Source organism: Bos taurus, chromosome 8, assembly GCF_002263795.3.
Source record: "Bos taurus isolate L1 Dominette 01449 registration number 42190680 breed Hereford chromosome 8, ARS-UCD2.0, whole genome shotgun sequence".
In the NCBI taxonomy this organism is placed as follows: Eukaryota; Metazoa; Chordata; class Mammalia; order Artiodactyla; family Bovidae; genus Bos; species Bos taurus.
Window position 1 is genome coordinate 41,275,344 of NC_037335.1, and position 16,451 is coordinate 41,291,794.

The 16,451-nt window shown below is 39.9% G+C and overlaps 1 protein-coding gene across 6 annotated transcripts in view; it reads left to right on the top strand.

Annotated features, from left to right (window-relative positions):
* The window catches only part of RFX3 (regulatory factor X3), a 332,033-nt gene that overhangs the window by 306,744 nt on the left and 8,838 nt on the right, over positions 1-16,451 (top strand). For all 6 annotated transcript variants that reach the window (XM_059889441.1, XM_024996137.2, XM_002689615.6 and 3 more), the window contains one exon: positions 13,914-13,956. In XM_059889441.1, the coding sequence (XP_059745424.1) occupies positions 13,914-13,956 (43 nt within the window). The remainder of the gene's footprint in view (positions 1-13,913; positions 13,957-16,451) is intronic.

Genomic DNA, 16,451 nt, shown 5'->3' on the forward strand with positions numbered 1-16,451 from the left:
TTTCTTCTGGCAATCTTGATTCCAGCTTGTGCTTCATCCAGCCCAGCATTTTGCATAATGTACTCTGCGTAGAAGTTAAATAAGCAGGGTGACAATATAAAACCTTTACATAGTCCTTTTCCAATTTTCAACCACTTTGTCATTCCATGTCTGGTTCTATTGTTTCTTGACCTGCATACAGGTTTCTCAGGAGGCAGGTAAGGTGGTCTGGTATTCCCATCTCTAAGAATTTTCCATAGTTTGTCATGATCCACACAGTCTTACACATTTATTCTATAATGTTTAGGATATAGTAATGAACAAGATGAATTTTGACACTGTATTCACGGAACTTATATTTTAGCAGTGGATTCATATTTGTTAAATGTTCACATAACTATATAGCTATAAATTCTGAGAAATACTGCAAAGGAAAATTAAAGGGATATAGGAATACTTAGGGCTTCCCTGGTGGCTCAGCTCATAAAGAATCTGCCTGCAATGTGGAAAACCTGGGTTTGATCCCTTGGGTTGGGAAGACCCTCTGGAGAAGGGAAAAGCTACCCATACCAGTATTCTGGCCTGGAGAATTCCCTGAACTGTATAATCCATGGTGTCGCAAAGAGTCGGACATGAATACTTAAAGCATAATACATTATTACTATTATATTAATAATACTTAAGGAATACTTAAATAATAATATTCATTTGTGAGTGAATATTATTTTAACTCATTTTACAAACAGTGAAATGAAACACAGAGACATCAAGTCACACAGAGTCACACAGCTACTAGATTATAAAATCAGGTTCGGAAGCCAAGCACCCTGGCATGATTAACCCTTGCTGATATTCTGCCATGCTTGTTACCTGCTAAAGGATAGAGTGAGACTGAAGCAAGAATAGTTCAGATATCAGTGATGGGAAAGTGGAAAAATAGTCACAAACTTACTGGACATTTGTTTTACATTTATAGGTGTATGTGAGACAGATATCAGACAGCTAAGGGGCTTCCCTGGTGGCTCAGCCATAAAAAGTCTGCCTGCAGTGCAGGAGACATGGGTTCAATCCCTGGATTGGGAAGATCCCCTGGAAAAGGAAATGGCAACCCATTCCAGTCTTTTTGCCTTGAAGTCCCATGGACAGAGAAGCCTAATGGGCTATAGTCTATGGAGTCACAAAGAGTCAGACATGACTTAATGACTAAAGAGAGTCAGCTAAATAGATCCAGACTCAAGGGGAAAGGTTTCCCTTTTAAAGTAGCTTAAGGGACAATACATCTTTTCATTAATGTGAATTCAATACATGTTTTTAAATTAAAATTATTTACATTATTTGAGCTAGCAGGAGAGACCAATACATCATGTTTTATTATATAAACACTGTATACAAACATACAGTTTCATTTTTGCATTCGCTCTAGCACTATTTCAGTTGTTGAAATGAAGGCCACCATGTAATGGAACTCCCAAATAAGAACATCACCACTATGAGTTTTCTTCTAAATGTCAGCCTGCTACTACATAACACCAACTAGCAAGTTATTTAAACTATTTGCATTTCAAAAATGATATTATTATTTTTATTTTTTGTCTGGGTGATAAAAAGGAAACCATTTATTTACTGCTAAAATTTATGCAATTTTTAAAATTTTATTTAAATATTATAAATATGCCAATAGACTTTCTGGCAGTGATAAAATTTTAAGAGAAGGAATAAAATAAACAAGTTGCATCTGTTTGCACACTTGTTAAATTCTTTTAAAAATCATAAGGTTTTCTGTGCAGCTTTGACACAGAAAATTGAGCAGAAAAATATCCTTTTATTTGGATTTTATGACTATTTGAAGTATATTTGGAAGTTTATGGCATACATGCTTTATTACTTTAAAATATACATTGTGTTAGTATAGTCATTGAATCTACAAATTTGTATTGCTGCATAAAATGACTTTGTGACAAACATTTTTTAGATTTAATGTATTAAGTATATTTAAATTGTCTTTATCATGATTTAATTATACTTAATAAAAAATCTAAGACATCTATCTAATCAACTTTTTGAAATAAAATTAGGAACCAAAACATGCTTTAATTTTTAGTTGTGAATATCAATATTAAAAATATAATATTTTAGTAATATTTTTAGTGAAAAAATTAAGGCCCTCTTAAGGATTTACCATTAAAAGAAAACTGTCTTGGCTTCAGTAAAACAGATATACTCAGAAGGAAAGGACAAAAACTGTTTAAAACCTAAAAAGTGGAGAAGAGCAATAATAATTCACAGGCAAGCCTTTAGGATAAAAATTGAGTGAAAAAGTTCCATTTGATAAAAGTACAACCATTGTAAACAAGCATGAATGCTCAAAATCAAATTAACGATAAATAGATTTCAGTGAGCACTATTATTCTAGTGCATCAAGGGAATACACTGAAAATTTACTTGTTGAATAATAGACTTGTTATAGAAAATTTTGGGATTCCCTGGTGGCTCAGATGGTAAAGTGTCTGCCTGCAATGTGGGAGACCCAGGTTCGATCCCTGGGTCAGGAAGAACCCCTGGAGAAGGAAATGGCAACCCACTCCAGTACTCTTGCCTAGAAAATTCTATGGATGGAGGAGCCTAGTGGGCTACAGTCCATGGAGTCGCAAAGAGTCGGACACAACTGAGTGGCTTCACTCACTCATTCACTCACTTATGGAATATTTTAAAAGGGATTATATCACAAGTTAAAATCATTTGCAGGAAAAAAGCACATCTTGGAACAGTAGTGACTTAACAAGTATAATGAGTGCTTGTCAAAAGTTTTATTATTTATAACAAAGCTTACTTTTTATTAATATTTTTTTCTAATTGAGGACTGGCCTGGTGACAATTACTGTGCCGAATGCTTTACATTCTTATTTAATATTCACCGAAATCTTGCAAAGGATCTCTTCGTGTCCCCATTTCACCCATAAGGAAAATACAGATTGAAAGTCACCCGATATCAGAACTAGTCAGTGGTAGAGCTGACTGTAGAAAGTGGGTCAGTCTCACTCCAGATAACCAAATGAGTTCAATCCACATTTTAGTTTTTCACTGCATAAATTGTTTATAGATAGTTTCAAAACATGGACTAATTTATTTCTGTCTGTACTTTACAACTCCCCCCAAATGCATGCACACTCGCAGTCATACACAAACTAGATGCCTGGTGTGAAAGCTTTCATTATGTTGTTCCAGGGCAAGGCTTCTTTCCTCTGTTTTGCAGGTTGCATCTTGATAGTCCTACCACCCTTCCCCTTTCCACTTTTTGTTAGTTAGCAAACTAAATAGAGTATTAGTCTAAGCAAATTGCAATTGGGAAGCTTAATCTGCCAGAAAACAACAACAACAACAAATTATACCCTTCAGTTCCTCTGTACCCACCCACAGACTAGACCTAAATCAAAATTATGTTTTTAGAATTTGCAGTTTGCTTTTAGCTGTAAATCTGCTCCTCTACATTAGCACAATTCTAACAACTTGAAAATAAATGATAAAAGTGACCCCCCGGAAAACCTTTCTCCTACACTTCATCCTCCAAGTTTCTAAGAATTATCTCTGTAGATATTTTCCAATTTTTTTTCCTCTTTCCTGGTTTATTATTCTGCTCCTTACTCTCCTCGCATTTGAGAAAAGCATCTATTGACTCAGCACCTCAGAGCTGCAACCTTGTCCTCTGGGATGGATCCCTGTGCATTAGCTTCCTCTACTTGGTTTCCTTCGTGGCTTGCTCTGGGCTCTAACCTCTCCTCACATCCTCTTCAGGGAATGGAGTTTTGCTTAGAGATCTGGTTTAAACACAATGCAGCAATAGATGCCCCCAAAATACTCATTCAAGATTGTCGTTGTCGTTCAAGCACTAAGTCACAATCCAACTCTTTGCAGCCCCATGGACTGCGGCGTGCCAGGCTTCCCTGTCCCTCACCATCTCCTGGCATTTGCTGAAACTCATGTCCATCGAGTCACTGATGCTATCCAATCCATCTCATTCTCTGTCATCCCCTTTTCCTCCTGCCCTCAATCTTTCCAAGCCACAGGCCTTTTCCAGTGAGTGGGCTCTTTGCATCAGGTGGCCTAAGTATTAAAGCTTCAGTTTCAGCATCAATCCTTCATTTGTGGTGAAGTGAAAGTTGCTCAGTTATGTCTGACTCTTTGCAACTCCATGAACTATATATACAGTCCATGGAATTTTTTAGGCCTGAATACTGGAGTGGGTAGCCTTTCCCTTCTCCAGGGGATCTTCCCAACCCAGGGATCAAACCCAGGTTTCCCGTATCACAGGCGATTCTTTACCAGCTGAGCCACAAGGGAAGCCCTCATTCATGGTAGGAAGTAGAAAAAACGATAGAATACCAGCTAACAGAATGTCTCATTTCATGTCATGATGAACATACTGGATTTCCATATCAGGAAAATAAAGCTCCTAGACTAGCTCCTAGAGGGTGATGTGCTCCCTCTCCCCAGAATATGCCTTCAGTATTTCAGAGAGCCTATGTATGAAGTTGGGTTTTCATGAGTGCTTACAACTAGAGCTTGTTTTTCCCAGAGAGTTTGGAAGTGCGCAAAGAGAAGAAAATCAAAATCCAAGATTTCTGGACATTTTTCAAGAACTAAAATGGTCAGTGTAGACAATAGGAAGGGAAACTCAGCACACTGTCCTCTTCAACAATGTCCATCTCTGGGCTCTTCGCTTAGAAACAGTTCGCTGGTAGCCCCAGCCTTGGAGTCAGCTAGGTGTAAAAGGTTCCCTGGCGTAGATTAAGCATGACAGCGCCCCCTGCTGGCCTCCTTTCCACACTCTGTCTTCCTGTACCCAGCCCATGTGTCTGGCCCTGCCCGTTGTCTTCCTGGTATTTTTGCTCACAGACACAGGTGAAGATGGTGGTTGCTGGTCCTCCTGAGAAAAAAAACAGTCCTTGTTTGAGATGGGTAAGCTCCTTAATTCACAGGAATGGTTTTCTGCTTTTCACCATCACTGTTCTAAAATATACTTTCATTTAAGTATGAGAGACTTTCAGCATGTATATGGACCAAGTGTGATAATCCTACAAGTACTTCAAATCTGATTCACTCTAGTGGTAAAAGTCTTCTTGTTACAAAGAGAACATGTTTCTACACTCTCATCGCCTTTGTCTCCCCAGTTAATAACTTTCAAAAAAGGGAAGTGGCATAATCAAAATAAGAAGTGCTCCTCTGACATAATAAATTAATACCATGGTTTTCTAATACATAGTGAAGGTGGCCTCAGTGGGAGCCTGTCTGTAGTTAAAAGCACCAAGGTTCTTTCTTATCAGCCTATAGTTTTATTTGCATAAAGGGTATACTGCCGGGCCCCACCCAAACATTGGCAGGGCCTATGGTACCCTCCATCTGAATATTCTAAAAGTTACGAATCAAACTAGAAATAAAACCTGTTCTATCCATCTAGGTTGAAAAATATATTTTGATAATAATTTGGAAGACTTTCAAAAGATTTAAATTTAAAATTCTTAGGCTCCTCCTGGTTCCGTATCAGAATATGGTGACATAGGCGTAGCTGAGCCATGGCCCAGCCTCTGTCCCCTAGACCACTTCTCTTCTCCTAGGTTCCCTACCTATATTGTGAAGAGCCTGTGCTCATGCTTGTGGACACCTTGGTCCAGTGTTCAGGTTTTGTCTGTCTTTTGCAAATAGCTGCTGCTTCCCCTACGCCACCCCCCACACCAGCATGTTCTTTCTTCCGAAAGGTAGACTTAGAAAGGGACCTGTACAGGACTGAAAGGGGACTTTGGGGTTTTAGGCAGGAAATTCTGGGATCTCAGATAACAGAAGTGTGGTCTGAGGGATAGGAGTAAAATACAGGCTCTGGAGGGCACACCCACATGACCCAGTAGACTCCTTGCTCTGGGAAGGGCCACGGCCATAGGAAAGCCAAAGCAGGGCCCTCTGTGATGTGGGGCTCAGGACAGAGGCCCCTCTTGGTTTGACCTAGTGGTAGCATTAAATGTTCCTGTTTTTAAAGTTACTTTTCTCCTCAAAAGCAACTAAGGCCTGTATTCCTTCTTCTTCACTACCTGCTTGCTCACTCATGAGTGCTTCTTAGAGGTTTTTTTCTTGAAATATAATTGCTTGGCAATATTAATTTCACACGGACAGAATAATGATTCACTCTTTTTATAGATTTTACTCCCCATTTAAAGTTGTTACAAACTAATGTCTTTATTTCCCTGTGCTGTAAATATATTCTTGTGAAAGTGTTAATTGCTCAGTCATGTCCAACTCTTTGCAACCACATGGACTGTAGCCCACCAGGCTCTTCTGTCCATGGAAACCTAGAGGCAGAAATACTGGAGTGGGTTGCCATTTCCTTCTCCAGGGGATCTTCCCCACCCAGGGGTCGAACCCAGGTCTCCTGCATTGCAGGCAGATTCTTTACTGTCTGAGCTACTATGCTACTTATCTATTTTATACATCAGATCAGATCAGATCAGTTGCTCAGTTGTGTCCGACTCTTTGTGACCCCATGAACCGCAGCACGCCAGGCCTCCCTGTCCATCACCAACTCCTGGAGTTCACTGAGACTCACGTCCATCGAGTCAGTGATGCCATCCAGCCATCTCATCCTCTATCGTCCCCTTCTCCTCTTGCCCCCAATCCCTCCCAGCATCAGAGTCTTTTCCAGTAAGTCAACTCTTCACATGAGGTGGCCAAAGTACTGGAGTTTCAGCTTTAGCATCATTACTTCCAAAGAAATCCCAGGGCTGATCTCCTTCAGAATGGACTGGTTGGATCTCCTTGCAGTCCAAGGGACTCTCAAGAGCCTTCTCCAACACCACAGTTCAAAAGCATCAATTCTTCGGTGCTCAGCCTTCTTCACAGTCCAACTCTCACATCCATACATGACCACAGGAAAAACCATAGCCTTGACTAGACAAACCTTTGTTGGCAAAGTAATGTCTCTGCTTTTCAATATGCTATCTAGGTTGGTCATAACTTTCCTTCCAAGGAGCAAGCGTCTTTTAATTTCATGGCTGCAGTCACCATCTGCAGTGATTTTGGAGCCCAGAAAAATAAAGTCTGCCACTGTTTCCACTATTTCCCCATCTATTTCCCATGAAGCGGTGGGACCGGATGCCATGATCTTCGTTTTCTGAATGTTGAGCTTTAAGCCAACCTTTTAACTCTCCTCTTTCACTTTCATCAAGAGGCTTTTGAGTTCCTCTTCACTTTCTGCCGTAAGGGTGGTGTCATCTGCATATCTGAGGTTATTGATATTTCTCCCGGCAATCTTGATTCCAGCTTGTGTTTCTTCCAGTCCAGCGTTTCTCATGATGTACTCTGCATATAAGTTAAATAAACAGGGTGACAATATACAGCCTTGATGAACTCCTTTTCCTATTTGGAACCAGTCTGTTGTTCCATGTTCAGTTCTAACTGTTGCTTCCTGACCTGCATACAGATTTCTCAAGAGGCAGATCAGGTGGTCTGGTATTCCCATCTCTTTCAGAATTTTCCACAGTTGATTGTGATCCACACAGTCAAAGGCTTTGGCATAGTCAATAAAAGAGAAATAGATGTTTTTCTGGAACTCTCTTGCTTTTTCTGTGATCCAGCGGATGTTGGCAATTTGATCTCTGGTTCCTCTGCCTTTTCTAAAACCAGCTTGAACATCAGGAAGTTCACGGTTCACATATTGCTGAAGCCTGGCTTGGAGAATTTTGAGCATTACTTTACTAGCGTGTGAGATGAGTGCAATTGTGCGGTAGTTTGAGCATTCTTTGGCATTGCCTTTCTTTGGGATTGGAATGAAAACTGACCTTTTCCAGTCCTGTGGCCACTGTTGAGTTTTCCAAATTTGCTGGCATATTGAGTGCAGCATTTTCACAGCATCATCTTTCAGGATTTGGAATAGCTCAACTGGAATTCCATCACCTCCACTAGCTTTGTTCGTAGTGATGCTTTCTAAGGCCCACTTGACTTCACATTCCAGGATGTCTGGCTCTAGATGAGTGATCACACCATCGTGATTATATGGGTCTTGAAGATCTTTTTTGTACAGTTCTTCTGTGTATTCTTGCCATCTCTTCTTAATATCTTCTGCTTCTGTTAGGTCCATACCATTTCTGTCCTTTATCGAGCTCATCTTTGCATGAAATGTTCCTTTGGTATCTCTGATTTTCTTGAAGAGATCCCTAGTCTTTCCCATTCTGTTGTTTTCCTCTATTTCTTTGCATTGATCGCTGAAGAAGGCTTTCTTATCTCTTCTTGCTATTCTTTGGAACTCTGCATTCAGATGTTTATATCTTTCCTTTTCTCCTTTGCTTTTCGCTTCTCTTCTTTTCATAGCTATTTGTAAGGCCTCCTCAGACAGCCATTTTGCTTTTTTGCATTTCTTTTCTATGGGAATGGTCTTGATCCCTGTCTCCTGTACAGTGTCACAAACCTCATTCCATAGTTCATCAGGCACTCTATCTATCAGATCTAGTCCCTTAAATCTATTTCTCACTTCCACTGTATAATCATAAGGGATTTGATTTAGGTCATACCTGAATGGTCTAGTGGTTTTCCCTACTTTCTTCAATTTCAGTCTGAATTTGGCAATAAGGAGTTCATGGTCTGAGCCACAGTTGGTTCCCGGTCTTGTTTTTGCTGACTGTATAGAGCTTCTCCATCTTTGGCTGCAAAGAATATAATCAATTTGATTTCGGTGTTGACCATCTGGTGATGTTCATGTATAGAGTCTTCATAGTAGTTTGTTTAATTTCTTAGAAATTTTGAAACCATGTAAAGGCAGATAAATTACTGTGTCACTAGGGTGCAGAAGGGAAAAAATCCTGAGGAGTCAGAATCATGATAGAAATAAGCTACCTGGGTATAGAGTAGCCAACAGCACAAGTTGCCAGGATAGCCAGCTAACCTGAAAGGGTAGAACCAACAGTGAGTGTTTGGCAGAATTTTCCTTGGCGTGAAGCAGACTAGCAGAAATCTTACCCATCTTTGCAGGCTTCAGTAAAGCTATTTGGAAATACATAGAAAAGTCTACTTCTAGAGTGAAAAAATGGCCAAGGAACACACAGTTTTCCCAAATGGAACATTAACATACCTTGCAGATTTTCCCTGGCTGCCCAGATGATGTGGTCATGATTACTGATGAATCCTCCTTCCCCAGGATGGGATAAACTCTTCCAGCATCCCAGTGAATGAGGTCTTTGTCTCAGGCTTTGGACACCTTCCTTCTGTCCCTAGTCTCTGTGTTGTGGGCTCCCATGGAGCCTCCCCAGTTTGCTGTCTGGGCCCGCTGGCATCCTCTGCATTGCTTCAGTTTCCAGCTATTACAACACACAGCTCGCCTCCCTCCCTGTGGAAAGTTCACGGCTGCTGGATCTGGCATGTAGTGGTCTCTGGAGTAAATCTGTGGGCTGTGTTCTCCTGTGCCAAGCCTGCTTCCTCTCTTGGTGCCTGTGCTTGTGCATCACAGTCCCGTGATGAACCACTTCTCAGCCACGTGGCCACAAGTCAGGGTCATACTCAGGGTCGCTCCCAAGGATGCTGCCTGTCGTCACACTGGCTGTGCTGACGAGTCTCCCACTTATACTTCCTGGCCATTACTACTCGTTGTGAACTCATGGTCTAACAGACACCTGCTGGCTGCCTTGACCACTCATTTTTCAGTCTGCTCTTGTCTAGGAGCATGCTCATTATTATGACCCCTTGTAAGGCCTGGAGGAAAGAGTTTCTAAGTTAAGAGATCTGTCTTCCTAAAAATAACAGATATGCTTTCTCTGCATCCCATTCAGTCTCTGCTTTAGAATGTCCCCTATTTATCTATCTGGCTGACAATTTTAATTCCTGTGTACATCCAAGGCCATATACTTTCTACCCCAGAGCACCTGTTAAGTCCCTTAATTTATATTCTCTCCTCCTTGTGTGAAACATACATTCTCTCTCTCTGACCTTCTCCCCCTTTCCATCTCTCCCTGCTGATCCCTAACTCCCTCCCTTCCCAAACTGATGGTCAGAATATCTGGTCTCAATATTGTATACTTGATGCTATATATATAGGAAATATGGTGTCTAACACCATCATATTTCCTATATAATGCTAAACAGATTAATGTGTTTTCAATAGCTGTAAGATTAACTCTAAGCTCCTTACCTTGCCAAGTTCATAAACTCTTTTTGTGAGGCTGCTGCTGCTGCGAAGTCGCTTCAGTCATGTCCGACTCTGTGCAACCCCATAGACGGCAGCCCACCAGGCTCCCCCGTCCCTGGGATTCTCTAGGCAAGATCACTGAAGTGGGTTGCCATTTCCATCTCCAATGCATGAAAGTGAAAAGTGAAAGTGAAGTCACTCAGTCGTGTCCGACTCTTAGCGACCCCATGGACTGCAGCCTACCAGGCTCCTCCGTCCATGGGATTCTCCAGGCAAGAGTACTGGCGTGGGGTGCCCTTGCCTTCTCCGTTTTGTGAGGCAGTGATACTTAAGTAAGGTTGTGAGGAAAAGGCTCTCTGAGGAAGTGACACAGAGAAGGTGATATTTGACACCCTTTATTTGAGAGGAAACCAACCACCTACTAAACCATGACAGTACTTCATGAATTGTTAAGATGTCACCCCAGTGAATAGCAGTCCCCTCCAGTCCCCTGTGCAGCAAGGGAAATTAGAAAGCAGTGACAGTTTTTCTGATTTTTGAAGCGTAGGTTTACACTAATCTCTGGACCTTCTTGCCAACCTCCATTTTTTCATCTGTATCATGTCTCTCCTCCTCTACTCTTTCTGGTTTCTGCTGGCCTCATTTAGGTCCGTGTGTCTCTCTCCCATCTGGGATTCTGTCTTCCTTATGCCCACCCTCAGTCTTCCCTGCCTCCCTTCCCTTCCTGCTACTTTACCCACTGCTCACTCCAATTCCCCCTGCAATTGACTTCCCTTTCTAATAACCCTGTACTTTTAAAACCTTCCAGAAGGTTTCCCAGGCTGCCTCCATTTTTGGCTAAACCACCTGTCCTTTCCAACATAAGCAACTTTTGATATTCACCTTCAGAAAGAGGGAGTATTTCCAGACTAACCTGACTGGAACTGGCTGGCAGAGTGTCTAGCACATAGTAAGCTCTTAGTAAATATTTTTTGAATCCTGAGTGAATGAACTGATTTTCCTAATCTTAGTCTATCTATAAGATTAAAGTGATTTTTTTCCTTAATATGTGTATATTGTTTCCTCACCCATAAAATGCATATAAAAGCCTTTACCTTGCACTATATAGAAATATTAAAATCTCTTATTCACAAGATTTTTATTTTAAATCTACCCTGGGATTAACTTTGTAATTAATCCCAGAGACACCTAGAGGCATTGGCAGTGTCTCAGAGATTATTATTATTATTGGTACATTGTCCCCCATAGTACGTGGTCATGAGCCTGCAGCATTGAGTATGCAAATATTTATTTACTAATGAGCATAACAATCACAGAGATTTCAATTGTTTGGGTTTTTGTTTTTATCATCCTGAGTAATCAGATGTGTGTGCATGCATACTAAGTCATCGCTTTAGTCGTGTCTGACTCTTTGTGACCCTATGGACTGTAGCCTGCCAGGCTCCTTTGTCCATGGGATTCTCCAAGCAAGAATACTAGTGTGGGTTGCCATGCCCTCCTCCAGGGGATCTTCCCAACCCAGGGATCAAAGCACCTGTGCCTCTTTTGCTTCCTGCATTGGCAGGTGGGCTCTGTACCACTAGCGCCACCTGGGAACCTGAGTCTCCTGCACTGCAGACAGATTCTTTACTGTCTGAGCCACCAGGGAAGCCCAGTAATCAGATACATTCATTCAAATTAAGCAGAAATTTTCAAGAAAAATATTTATATTAAGATGTTATATTTTCAGTTAAGTAGCAACTAAAAAGCAGTGTTTATTTTGAAGAAAAATTTTCAGATGTGTCCAGAGTTTGGTTTTAGCCACTTTGCATGGTATTATTGATCACCAGTAGCAGGAATAATTTCGTTTCAAAAAACTTCTCAAGATTTATCAAAAACAAATGGTGTGTTCACTTTTTATAGGTATAGAAGTATGCTTAGATTCATCAGTGCCAACTTGTTTCCAGTATGGGGTCCTAAGTGTTGTTAAGTACTCATTTACAAGAAATAAAACTCTAGTTCTGTGTGTCAAATAGAAATAACATATTGACATTTCAGCTTTGAGCATTCTCTATTTATAGTCCTAAAATATTTAAATAATACCAAAAATAGGTAAAGAAAATCCTGTTGTGATTTTAGTACTTCTATTCTCTAGTTCAAGAAATCCTATATAATTTAAACTGTGGTGTTTATTTAGACTAGCATAAGGTTCTGAGCCATGTGAACGGGAACAACTTAAAAACAACAGTACTTATGATTTTGTGTTTACTGCCCAAGGGATATAACTGTAAGGCGATGGGGCAGTCTTTCAAACAAACGTGCTGAGAGTTACGCATCCAGAAGGACTTGCCCTTTCAAAACAGTCACCTAGGGGGCTACACGTTTATTCCGGAATACCCTCATGGCTCACAATGTTGTGGGATGCCGTTTTTTAAAACTGCCTCCAAACCTGTTCAGAAATAATAAAGAGCAAGACGACACATTATTTTGGATATCCAGAATTGTGGTAGAGATGCATTTAACTTTGATGAGTAATCAAAAATCATCTTAGATCAAACACAGTGAAGAAAATGCAGAGTATTTGGTGTGATTGTTTGATGTAAAAACAACAAGATGGGCTTTCTTGAATGATACATAAACTAACTCTTGACACTGATTATCAAAGAGGAATTCCAGAATCATAAAACTTGGAATAAATGTGGAGGCTCCTAAGGTAGCTACTGTGAAGAACAGTACATGTCTAGGTAAATAATAATGTGTGTATGTTTGCAAAATAAGATTAGTTTTATTACTTTGTAGACATACTTTGTAGGTGAAAAAAATACTATCACGGAACTTTTTATAAGCAAACTTCCAAATGTAAGTAGAATTTCTCTTACCCTTTCTAAGCTTTTTGAGAAATCTGAATTTCTAATAATGACTTATTCTGAATCTTCAGCTTTCAAAAAAGTAATGTTTACCATTTGAAAAACAGGTGCTATGAGATTTCACTTCAGCTTTTTCTGATTAGCTTCGTTACCTCTGCTCTTCAGTTTTTTATTCAGTGTATCCATCTTTATTCATCCTGAGAATCTCAAAGTGTATTTTTTCACTGTAAAAATATCATTAAGCTTTTGAACCAAGGTAGAAAATAAAGTCTAAGCTGAATATTATTAATTGTTCCATGTTGTTTTAAGCCCTTTTTTTGTTGCATTAGTAACAATGCCTTTCTTTTTTAATTTGGGACCCTGTATCTTAGTAAATAAAAAGATCAAATTATAAGAAGTCTCAAAGGTTTTGTAAAAATAAATACTCTCGGTTGTTGGGGCTCCTATTGTTTTTTACTTCTACTAATAAAAACTCAAAAAGCAGCGTTCAAACATGTGGCTGGACCACATTTCTGTAATGTAGACTCCTGGTGGACTCTTGGGAGTTAACGGGGTGGAGCTGATGCATCCTGCTTCATCAGAGCATTTCCAAATTTATTCTACCACATCCATCTTCATCCAGGTCAGCCAGGCCTCTATTTCTTCACTGCTGAGTTCAACTAATGAAAAGTAAAATGGAGCATGGAAGGCAGAGAAAATTGTTATCCTTTTGTGAAGAGGCTAAGACAGCTAAATTGTGACACAATTTAAACTGTTCAAATTCGACAGGTTTGATTGGAAAATTAGGTGACCCATGTAGTAAGAGATCAAAATGGTCACGAGTGTAGAGTTTTAAAAAGTCATATTGTGGTATTTTTACTACAGTCTCTTAGAATATTATTTTATTCCACCTGGTAGTAACTGTTGCACAAATGACTGTTGTTTTGCAGTTTGGTGATTTAAATGCTGTGTCTCCTGGAAATCTGGATAAAGGTAAGAATTGAAAATAATGTACATTTTTAAGGACTTTTTTTGAGTAAGAAGTTCTCAGAGGAAAATGTAGTATATGTACATATATAAAGTATATGTGCACATACATTTCCATTTTATAGAAATGGCATAGAATCCTTGATGAATGTGACAGTTGTGTCTTTTGAAATACTTCACTATTTCTCCAGTTCTATGCTTTCTTTATGTTATGTATATTAAGTGCAAAAATTGAATTTAAATGCAGTTTAAACTCTTCTTGACTTTTTGCCTGCAGTTGATTACAAGTAACAAGAAATTCTTTCTGGCCTTCACTGAAGTCCTGGAGAAAAAGTGATAAAATTGGATCAAATATTTTTTTTCAAGGCCCACTCGGCAAGAAAAAGATTCCTCAGCCTACCCAAGTCACTAATTCATACTTTTCAGTAGAAAGGGAACTCAGAGATAGCAATGAAGTTTACTATAAAAGCACAATCAGTATTGGGGGAGTAACATATATACTTCTTGAATTTTCATATTAGCATTGCCATTCTAATATGACAACTGAATATATAATTCTTAAGAAACTCACAACCTATGACACCAGAGTAAAAGGAGAAGGGCTCAAGGGAAAATGAGATTGGAATAGAAACAAACACTCCTGAAAAAATATTCTAACTCGGATTTTATTTTAATGTAAAATTTCTAATAAGTAAGCAGTGCAGAAAGTGTACACCATTCTTAAAATGCACACACACACACACAAAGTGAAGACATCTTGAGGTTTAAGGAACTGAGTTTTGGAGTCAAAGTGTACAAAGACTGGGAAGAACTATACCATTAGCCCTTCCAGGACAGAGCCAGTGGGGAAACTGAGGCATGAGGAAGGATGTGGGAAATCTACACACAAGGTGCTGTGCTGCTCTCTGCAGCGTTCTGTACCAGGGTCCTCAGCCCTCAGCCTCCGAGCCTTCCTGGTGGTGAGAGACAGTCATGTGCCGGGAAAGTCCTATGTGAATCAGTGTCACTCCCACATTAAACTCCTGTCACTATTTATCAACCATGTACACCTCAATTCCCATTTTAATAATATGCATAATAGCTCAATAATAGCAAAACGGAAGAGTACAAAATGAAGTACAAAATTGCCCCTATAAAATAGCTGCAAATATATATTATTTAGGATTAACTGAAGAAACATCAGAAAAGTAAATCAATGATGAGACCAGTTTGTCATTTCAGAGCAGCAAGTGTAGCTGTTGAAACCCAGGTCCAACATAAGACAACCCTGATGATGCACTGATAAAGCCTCCTAATTCAGACTCAGGGGTTTCATCCCAGGGTACCTGGAGGTGTCCTAGGAATGTTGCTTCTGGGCCAGACACTGACTGGCAGCCAGTCTTCTTTGTCAAGTGTTGAACCAACGTCTTTAATAAACTTCAGTAGCACCTAGTTTTCGTTCTTTTGTTCCAAATTACCACGACTTCAAGTAGGTTCCTAGGGAATATCTTGAATTTTATGGAAGTCTTTCTATAAAGACTTGAATTTTATCTTTAGTCTCTATAGAAGCTTAAAATGTCTGCGGGAACTAGAGAAAGGGCTTTTGTGCTCCTGGGTAGCCTGTCCAAAAGAGCCCTGTCACTCATGAGTGGACCTGGAGCAGGGTGGCCTCGAACACTAGAGTTTGTTCTGTCCTTCGCCCCATTGCCTGTTTCAGGGCATCCCACTCTCTCTCCACTTGCCTGCCTGCTTGAAATGATTTTTTTTTCTTTTACTTCTGCCTCATTTATTATTTTGGCACTATTTTCTAGTCACAGAAAAGTTGGTAGAGATGGAGCCAAGAAGCAGTATGACTTGCCCTCTCCTTCCTGGGTGGCTCTGCTGGTCCCATTCACTCCCAACTAGACGCTTCTTGAGACATAACCACACTAGCATATTCAGAACCTAAGGCTTGAATGTGAAATCTTTTAAGAAATTTTTGTGGGTTTTTTGACATAAAATGAGAATTTAATTTTGTCCAGATAATGGAAGTAATATTAGCTCTGTAGAAAGATTTCAAATAATGCAGAGAATTAGAAAGTATAGAAAATGAAAACTTCATAGTCAAAAGCCTAAGGGACTTCTGAATTTAAACATTAAGAATTTAATGAGGAGATCCTTCCAGACCTACTTTTGTTTATATATATAAAACCACAAAAGTATCATGAAAATCAAAGTATTAGTTGCTCAGTCATGTCCAACTCTTTGGGGCCCCATGGACTATAGCCCACCAGGCTCCTCCATCCATGGGGTTCTGCAGGCAAGAATACTGGAATGGGTAGCCATTCCCTTCTCCAGGGGATCTCCCCAACCGAGGGATCAACCCAGGGATCGATGGGTCTCCTGCATTGCAGGCTGATTCTTTACCATCTAAACCACCAGATCCTCTTATTGAAGCAAATGTCTATGGAATGTAGTCCTCTCCTGCAGCTCTCCAGACCTTTGGATATTTTCTGACAAACTGCAATGTTATCATCAAGTCC